Below are 9984 nucleotides of genomic sequence, written 5' to 3'. Positions count from 1 at the left end.
TGAGTAGTTTTTTCACAACATAGTTTTTACTTTTACTCAAGTAAATATTTGGGTGACTACTCCTTACTTTTACTTGAGTAATAAATCTCTAAAGTAACAGTACTCTTACTTGAGTACAATTTCTGGCTACTCTACCCACCTCTGCTAATAATGTTGTTGTATGCACACTGTGTCGAGCGGAAATGGCCTATCATAGCAGCACAACGGCAGCGTTCTTGCCATCACCATCAACTAGTCAATCGTCCGCGTGAGTATACGTTGTCATCATTACACAAAAACATGAATGTGTCATTTGTATCTGCGTTGTAAATTCATAAACTAAAGCACCGTTTCGCTCTGAGAGGAGCGTTTGGCGTGCCTGTTCAGTGTTTACAAAGACGCGCTCCTCTTTAACGCTAACGTTAATTAGTTGTGCAAATACCTTTTACAACATTAACAATTACGTATACTATGTACAAACGAACAATTAACTTTCACTTTAATCATACTATCATTGTTGTGTTATTAAGCAAAATAAGCAAAAGTTTTACTTTTGTTGAAATGTTTACACTGTTGTTACAGAATATTTCGTTTTGCACTTTTTTGTATTGGATGTTTATCTTTATTTTTGCACATTTTAGCAAATAAGCAATACTTTTACTTTTGTTGAAATGTTTACACTGTTGTTACAGAATATTTCCGTTTTGCACTTTTTTGAATTGGATGTTTATCTTTATTTTTGCACATTTTAAAGCAAAATAAGCAATACTGTTACTTTTGAAATGCTTATACTATTGCAGAATATTAAGATTTGCACTGGATGTTTACTTTTATATTTGCACATTAAAAACAAATAAGCTACTTTTAATTTTGTTAAATGTTTACATTGTTACAGAATATTTTGTCATGTTGTTGTCAATGTTGACTGAGTGGCCATACTTTTTTTTTTGTAAATAAAAGCCATGCCTTTTGAAAAAACTGGCCTACATTTATTTTTTCATCTTCATTTTAAATTAAAAAAATAATCGGTAAAAGGAAAAATAATCTATAGATTAATCGAAAAAAAATAATCTATAGATTAATCGAAAAAATAATCTATAGATTAATCGATAGAAAAATAATCGTTAGCTGCAGCCTTAGTATATATATGCATGAATGTATGTATATATGTATGTATGCATATAGTATATATGTATGTATATATGCATGTATGCATGTATGTATGTATGTATGTATGCATGTGTGTATATATATATGTATGTATGTATGTATGTATATATATATATGTATGTATGTATGTATATATATATATATTTATGTATGTATGTATGTATTAGAGATGCGCGGATAGGCAATTATTTCATCCGCAACCGCATCAGAAAGTCGTCAACCATCCGCCATCCACCCGATGTAACATTTGATCAGAACCGCACCCGCCCGTTGTTATATATCTAATATAGACGATGCAAGGCATTAGTGAGGTTATAAAGCTTTTGCCTGTTAAAGAAAGGAGACTGATCCAATGCAGCACAGACATTCGCGTGCCACGCTGTCACGACCCAGACGCACACCAGTGCGCAATCATATGGCAGCCGCGCTGAGCGCACCTCCAAGCGCATCTCGCTGCCGGCGAGGCTCCAGCGCCATCCATTTTCAGGGCTAGTTGATTCGGCAGGTGGGTTGTTACACACTCCTTAGCGGGTTCCGACTTCCATGGCCACCGTCCTGCTGTCTATATCAACTAGAGTGAGCCCCACCCCTTTCGTGAGCGCACTGCGAGCGGAGTGACCCCTGTTACGCGCCCCCGGCAACAGGGGTGGCGGGCAGGTAAGTTGCGCGGGCGGAGCGCGCGGAGTGACCCGTTACGAGCTCCCGGCCACAGGGGTGGCGGGCAGGTAAGCTGCTTACCTGCTGCGCGTGACGCCGGCCGCGGTGAAGGCGGACGAGGCGGGGTGTCGGTGCGGTGGGCGCGGTGGTGACCCTGGACGTGCGTCGGGCCCTTCTTGCGGATCACCTCAGCTACGGCTCCCGGTGGGGCCCTCTCGGGGGAAGGGGCCTCGGTCCCGGACCCCGGCGAGGCGTCCCTTCTCCGCTCCGTAAAAGTGTCCATCTCTTCTTTTTTCTTTCTTCTGTTGTGGCATATGCTGCAGGTGCCTGCTCGTTTTTCGTATGTGGGTAACAACATTTAACTACCGTATTTTCCGCACTATAAGGCGCACCGGATTATTAGCCGCACCTTCAATGAATTACATATTTCATAACTTTGTCCACCAATAAGCCGCCCCGGATTATAAGCCGCGCCTACGCTGCGCTAAAGGGAATGTCAAAAAAACAGTCAGATAGTTCAGTCAAACTTTAATAATATATTGAAAACCAGCGTTCTAACAACTCTGTCCCAAAATGTACGCAAATGTGCAATCACAAACATAGTAAAATTCAAAATGGTGTAGAGCAATAGCAACATAATGTTGCTCGAACGTTAATGTCACAACACACAAAATAAACATAGCGCTCACCTTCTGAAGTTATTCTTCATTCGTAAATCCTTCGAATTCTTCGTCTTCGGTGTCCGAATTGAAAAGTTGCGCAAGCGTGGGTTCCAAAATGGCCGGCTCCGTCTCTTCGAAGTCATCGGAGTCAGTGTCGCTGTTGTTGTCCAGTAGTTCTGTGAATCCTGCCTTCCGGAAAGCTCGGACCACAGTTGTGACCGAAATATCTGCCCAGGCATTTACGATCCACTGGCAAATGTTGGCGTATGTCGTCCGGCGCTATCTGCCCGTCTTAGTGAAGGTGTGTTCGCCTTCGGAGCTGTGTGAAAAAAGCCACCCGGCCTCTTCGCGTAAACTTCCCTTAACCACTCGCTCATCTTTTCTTCATTCATCCATCCCTTCGAGTTAGCTTTTATGATGACGCCGGCTGGAAAGGTCTCTTTTGGCAAGGTCTTCCTTTTGAATATCACCATGGGTGGAAGTTAGCATGGCAAGCTAGAACCACAGTGAAGGATGACTTCTCATTCCCTGTGGTGCGAATATTCACCGTACGTGCTCCCGTTCCACAGTGCGGTTCACAGGAATATCAGTTGCTGTGAAATACGGTAGTAATCCGTGTGCGGATGGAGAGATTGCGTCTTTTTATGAACCGGATCCTTGTCGCTTAGTAGGAGCCATTTTGTGGTCTTTACAGATGTAAACAGGAAATGAAACGTACGGTGATATCCGCGCGTTTTTTCTTCTTCTTCCGGGGGCGGGTGGTTGCTTACAGTAGAAGAAGAAGCGCTTCCTGTTCTATGGGGGCGGGTGCTTTCCTTGGCGGTTGCTTGCGTAGAAGAAGAAGCGCTTCCTGTTCTACCGGGAAAAAAGATGGCGGCTGTTTACCGAAGTTGCGAGATCGAAACTTTATGAAAATGAATCGTAATAAAGCGCACCGGGTTATAAGGCGCACTGTCAGCTTTTGAGAAAATGTGTGGTTTTTAGGTGCGCCTTATAGTGCGGAAAATACGGTATGTATATATATTTCCGAATTGGTTTAACTGCCACCCGCCTGAATCTATTTAAAATATATTTTTTATTTTTTTCAACCGCCCGACCCGACCCGCGGATAAAATCTAATTTTTTAAAATTTCATCCGCCCGATCCGCGGATAATCCGCGGACTCCGCGGTTGTGCCCGCAAACCGCGCATCTCTAGTATGTATGTATATATGTATGTATGTATGTATATATATGTATGTATGTATGCATGTATGTATGTATGCATGCATGTATGTATGTATATATATGTATGTATATATATGTATGTATGTGTATGTATATATATATATATGTATATGTATATATATATATATATATGTATGTATATATATGTATGTATATATATTTATATACATATATATATGTGTGTGTATATGTATATAAATGTAAAATTAATGTTTCTAATAGTATTTTGTTAAACATAAAACCAAATAAAAAATACAGTATTTCTAAGCAATGAGATCAAGATTTAAGAAATATAAATTCAAGAAAACAAAAACATCCCCAAGTTTTTATTGTCTGCTCTTCTTCTACATTTTGTACATCCTCATCTATACAACAATTCACATATTGACAAGTGAGATGTGATCAAAGCAGAGATGCTGACTCAGCAACATGCTGTGTGTGTGCTGAGGCGGCAAAACTAACAAACCAAAAATTCCCAACAACCAAAATCTGACCAAAAATAGTGTTTTTACTTCAAAGAGTCTTGTTGTTTGATAAGAAATTAGATGGACTAATATAAAAAAAAAGACTCTTCTTGCAGATTTGATTTAAGAACGACAAAAATAAACATGTTGGCAAAAAGATTCACTGCCAAGCAAAAACCTGAAAACATCAAAGATACACGACTGCCTGATATGATAAATGAATCATCGCTCAATTAATTCCAACCTCATCTTTGCTACGTGACTTTTTGTTGGCAGCCTCAGTCTGGGAGGCGTCAAAGGATGTCGACATAAGCGGGTGCTTCACTCCAGGATTTTGTTGGCCCTTTTTGTGATTATTGCGTCATAAAAAGATTACTTTTTCCAGAACTTGCGGCAAATGTTGCAGGGTTTTGGGGCTTGAATTAACTTGTAATTTGATGTATTGATTATCAATGTTTTAAGTGTTCCTTGTAACCTCAAAATGATCAGGAAGTGAACAAAAACTTTGGAAAACAAAAACAGTGTTGATGCCGTTAAGAGCATTTGTGAATTGTTGAGCGCGGTCTGCGGTGCAGATTTTCGTTAGTAAACGAGATCATCATCACACTTCAACATCTCTAACATGTAAATACTGCCTCTTTGCTAGCACAGCGTTGCGAAAGAAAATCAGTTAGTCTTACCCTGGATAAGTAAAGGTTTAATAAATATATAAATACACGTCACCTGGAAACTAAATGTTGATATACTACATTACCCAGAAGGCTTAGTGCCGTAAACAGGAACAGGAAGGATTTATTGTGCTCAGAAACAAATCTGATTGGCTCAAATATTTGGAAAAATTGCAAAGATTGGACCAGGGCAACGGGGATTGGTTGAATTTGTGGAAGGACTTAATGAGTCGTTAGCGGGTTTAACTCTGTTTGCTTAGTGATCGGAACAAAGCATTGTAACTTTGTGTTGTGTAAAAATGTAGTAATATATCTCATTATTACTTTAATTTTTACAATATGCCAGGGGCTAAAAAAAAAAAGGCCACCCTTTGGACACCCCAGACGCAGAAATGAATAATCGGTTAAAGCGCTTCGTCAGCAATAAAAAGCTGCTCAGTTCTTTTGCTGCTTTGATAAGATATCAGGATTCAAGTGTATATCTTGTGGCTTTGGACTCCCTCGTAAAAAAAAAAAAGGTTGTCACAAGTGCTGCCAGTCGATGGCGACAAGCGTCTGATTGGCCTCCTGAGCGTGCCCGATGACCTCGGCGATGCCGTGCTGACGCCACAGACGCTCGATCTTCCTGTAGCGCTCCACGCAAAGATGCAGGGGGTTCCCCCGCCTGCGGGAAAAGCCGCACAAAAACACGATGTGACCGCGAGGCACGGCGCGGGCGCTAACGCTAACGCTAACGGCTACACACTCACTTGAGACCCTGGTCCGTCTCGCCGTAGTCGTCCAGGTATGGGGGCGGGTAGAAGCAGCCCTTGGTCTTGCCTGCCACAAACAGAACCTGACTCTCTCGGACCCTGGGACAAACACACAATGTTGTGGAATGCATTTAAATCATCTGTTTCTGGAAATGTAAATCCTGTAAGAGTCACATGACAAGATGTTTGTACGTTGTATCAAAGTCAGTTTTAAAGGACATGTATGTACAATCAACGTTGTATCAAAATCAGTTTTAAAGGACATGTATGTACAATCAACGTTGTATCAAAGTCAGTTTTAAAGGACATGTATGTATAATCAACGTATCTATGTCAGCTTTAAAGGACATGTATGTACAATTAACGTTGTATCAAAGTCAGTTTTAAAGGACAGGTATGTATAATCAACTTATCAAAGTCAGTTTTAAAGGACATGTATGCATAATCAACATTCCATCAGTCAGTTTTAAAGGACATGTATGTATTATCGACTTTTTAAAGTCAGTTTTAGAGGACAAGTATGTATAATCAATGCTGCATCAGTTAGTTTTAAAGGACATGTATGTAGATTTAACTTATCAAAGTCAGTTTTAAAGGACATGTATGTATAATCAACGTTGTATCAAAGTCAGTTTTAAAGGACATATATGTGCAATCAACGTTGTATCAAAGTCAGTTTTAAAGGACACGTATGTATAATCATTGTTGTTTCAAAGTCAGTTTTAAAGGACATGTATGTATAATCAACTTATCAAAGTCAGTTTTAAAGGACATGTATGTATAATCAACATTGTATCAAAGTCAGTTTTAAAGGACATGTATGTAGATTTAACTTATCAAAGTCAGTTTTAAAGGACATGTATGTATAATCAACCTTGCATCAAAGTCAGTTTTAAAGGACATGTATGTATAATCATTGTTGTTTCAAAGTCAGTTTTAAAGGACATGTATGTATAATCAACCTTGCATCAAAGTCAGTTTTAAAGGACATGTATGCATAATCAACATTCCATCAGTCAGTTTTAAAGGACATGTATGTATTATCGACTTTTTAAAGTCAGTTTTAAAGGACAAGTATGTATAATCAATGCTGCATCAGTTAGTTTTAAAGGACATGTATGTAGATTTAACTTATCAAAGTCAGTTTTAAAGGACATGTATGTATAATCAACGTTGTATCAAAGTCAGTTTTAAAGGACATATATGTGCAATCAACGTTGTATCAAAGTCAGTTTTAAAGGACACGTATGTATAATCATTGTTGTTTCAAAGTCAGTTTTAAAGGACATGTATGTATAATCAACGTTGTATCAGTTAGTTTTAAAGGACATGTATGTATAATCAACTTATCAAAGTCAGTTTTAAAGGACATGTATGTATAATCAACATTGTATCAAAGTCAGTTTTAAAGGACATGTATGTATAATCATTGTTGTTTCAAAGTCAGTTTTAAAGGACATGTATGTATAATCAACCTTGCATCAAAGTCAGTTTTAAAGGACATGTATGTATAATCAACGTATCAATGTCAGTTTTAAAGGACATGTATGTATAATCAACGTTGTATCAAAGTCAGTTTTAAAGGACATGTATGTATAATCAACGTTGTATCAAAGTCAGTTTTAAAGGACATGTATGTATAATCAACGTTGTATCAAAGTCAGTTTTAAAGGACATGTATGTTTAATCAACATTGTATCAAAGTCAGTTTTAAAGGACATGTATGTATAATCAACGTTGTATCAAAGTCAGTTTTAAAGGACATGTATGTATAATCAACCTTGCATCAAAGTCAGTTTTAAAGGACATGTATGTATAATCAACGTATCAATGTCAGTTTTAAAGGACATGTATGTATAATCAACGTTGTATCAAAGTCAGTTTTAAAGGACATGTATGTACAATCAACGTATCAAAATCAGTTTTAAAGGACATGTATGTATAATCAACGTATCAATGTCAGTTTTAAAGGACATGTATGTATAATCAACGTTGTATCAAAGTCAGTTTTAAAGGACATGTATGTATAATCAACGTATCTATGTCAGTTTTAAAGGACATGTATGTACAATCAATGTTGTATCAAAGCCAGTTTTAAAGGACATGTATGTATAATCAACTTATCAAAGTCAGTTTTAAAGAACATGTATGTATAATCAACGTTGTATCAAAGTCAGTTTTAAAGGACATGTATGTATAATCAACTTATCAAAGTCAGTTTTAAAGGACATGTATGTATAATCAACATTGTATCAAAGTCATTTTTAAAGGACGTGTGTATAATCAACTTATCAAAGTCCGTTTTAAAGGACATGTATGTATAATCAACGTTGTTTCAGTTAGTTTTAAAGGACATGTATGTATAATCAACTTATCAAAGTCAGTTTTAAAGGACATGTATGTATAATCAACATTGTATCAAAGTCATTTTTAAAGGACGTGTGTATAATCAACTTATCAAAGTCCGTTTTAAAGGACATGTATGTATAATCAACGTTGTTTCAGTTAGTTTTAAAGGACATGTATGTATAATCATTGTTGTTTCAAAGTCAGTTTTAAAGGACATGTATGTATAATCAACCTTGCATCAAAGTCAGTTTTAAAGGACATGTATGTATAATCATTGTTGTTTCAAAGTCAGTTTTAAAGGACATGTATGTATAATCAACCTTGCATCAAAGTCAGTTTTAAAGGACATGTATGTATAATCATTGTTGTTTCAAAGTCAGTTTTAAAGGACATGTATGTATAATCAACCTTGCATCAAAGTCAGTTTTAAAGGACATGTATGCATAATCAACATTCCATCAGTCAGTTTTAAAGGACATGTATGTATTATCGACTTTTTAAAGTCAGTTTTAAAGGACAAGTATGTATAATCAATGCTGCATCAGTTAGTTTTAAAGGACATGTATGTAGATTTAACTTATCAAAGTCAGTTTTAAAGGACATGTATGTATAATCAACGTTGTATCAAAGTCAGTTTTAAAGGACATATATGTGCAATCAACGTTGTATCAAAGTCAGTTTTAAAGGACACGTATGTATAATCATTGTTGTTTCAAAGTCAGTTTTAAAGGACATGTATGTATAATCAACGTTGTATCAGTTAGTTTTAAAGGACATGTATGTATAATCAACTTATCAAAGTCAGTTTTAAAGGACATGTATGTATAATCAACATTGTATCAAAGTCAGTTTTAAAGGACATGTATGTATAATCATTGTTGTTTCAAAGTCAGTTTTAAAGGACATGTATGTATAATCAACCTTGCATCAAAGTCAGTTTTAAAGGGCATGTATGTATAATCAACCTTGCATCAAAGTCAGTTTTAAAGGACATGTATGTATAATCAACGTATCAATGTCAGTTTTAAAGGACATGTATGTATAATCAACGTTGTATCAAAGTCAGTTTTAAAGGACATGTATGTATAATCAACGTTGTATCAAAGTCAGTTTTAAAGGACATGTATGTATAATCAACGTTGTATCAAAGTCAGTTTTAAAGGACATGTATGTTTAATCAACATTGTATCAAAGTCAGTTTTAAAGGACATGTATGTATAATCAACGTTGTATCAAAGTCAGTTTTAAAGGACATGTATGTATAATCAACCTTGCATCAAAGTCAGTTTTAAAGGACATGTATGTATAATCAACGTATCAATGTCAGTTTTAAAGGACATGTATGTATAATCAACGTTGTATCAAAGTCAGTTTTAAAGGACATGTATGTACAATCAACGTATCAAAATCAGTTTTAAAGGACATGTATGTATAATCAACGTATCAATGTCAGTTTTAAAGGACATGTATGTATAATCAACGTTGTATCAAAGTCAGTTTTAAAGGACATGTATGTATAATCAACGTATCTATGTCAGTTTTAAAGGACATGTATGTACAATCAATGTTGTATCAAAGCCAGTTTTAAAGGACATGTATGTATAATCAACTTATCAAAGTCAGTTTTAAAGAACATGTATGTATAATCAACGTTGTATCAAAGTCAGTTTTAAAGGACATGTATGTATAATCAACTTATCAAAGTCAGTTTTAAAGGACATGTATGTATAATCAACATTGTATCAAAGTCATTTTTAAAGGACGTGTGTATAATCAACTTATCAAAGTCCGTTTTAAAGGACATGTATGTATAATCAACGTTGTTTCAGTTAGTTTTAAAGGACATGTATGTATAATCAACTTATCAAAGTCAGTTTTAAAGGACATGTATGTATAATCAACATTGTATCAAAGTCATTTTTAAAGGACGTGTGTATAATCAACTTATCAAAGTCCGTTTTAAAGGACATGTATGTATAATCAACGTTGTTTCAGTTAGTTTTAAAGGACATGTATGTATAATCATTGTTGTTTCAAAGTCAGTTTTAAAGGACATG

At 36.2% G+C, this 9984-nt stretch overlaps 1 protein-coding gene across 1 annotated transcript in view; it reads right to left on the bottom strand.

The window, feature by feature from the left end:
* Positions 1 to 3991: 3991 nt before the first annotated feature.
* Positions 3992 to 9984, bottom strand: part of ubr2 (ubiquitin protein ligase E3 component n-recognin 2) — a 98451-nt gene continuing 92458 nt past the window's right edge. The window contains exons 45-46 of the mRNA XM_061965750.1: positions 5576 to 5677; positions 3992 to 5490 (exon numbers count right to left, since the gene is read on the bottom strand). Of these exons, the coding sequence (XP_061821734.1) occupies positions 5349 to 5490; positions 5576 to 5677 (244 nt within the window). The 3' untranslated portion in view covers positions 3992 to 5348. The remainder of the gene's footprint in view (positions 5491 to 5575; positions 5678 to 9984) is intronic.

This window comes from Nerophis lumbriciformis, linkage group LG07 (genome assembly GCF_033978685.3).
Source record: "Nerophis lumbriciformis linkage group LG07, RoL_Nlum_v2.1, whole genome shotgun sequence".
In the NCBI taxonomy this organism is placed as follows: domain Eukaryota; kingdom Metazoa; phylum Chordata; class Actinopteri; order Syngnathiformes; family Syngnathidae; genus Nerophis; species Nerophis lumbriciformis.
The sequence above is the reverse complement of the archived record's forward strand: the minus strand, read 5'-3'. Positions and strand labels throughout refer to the sequence as shown.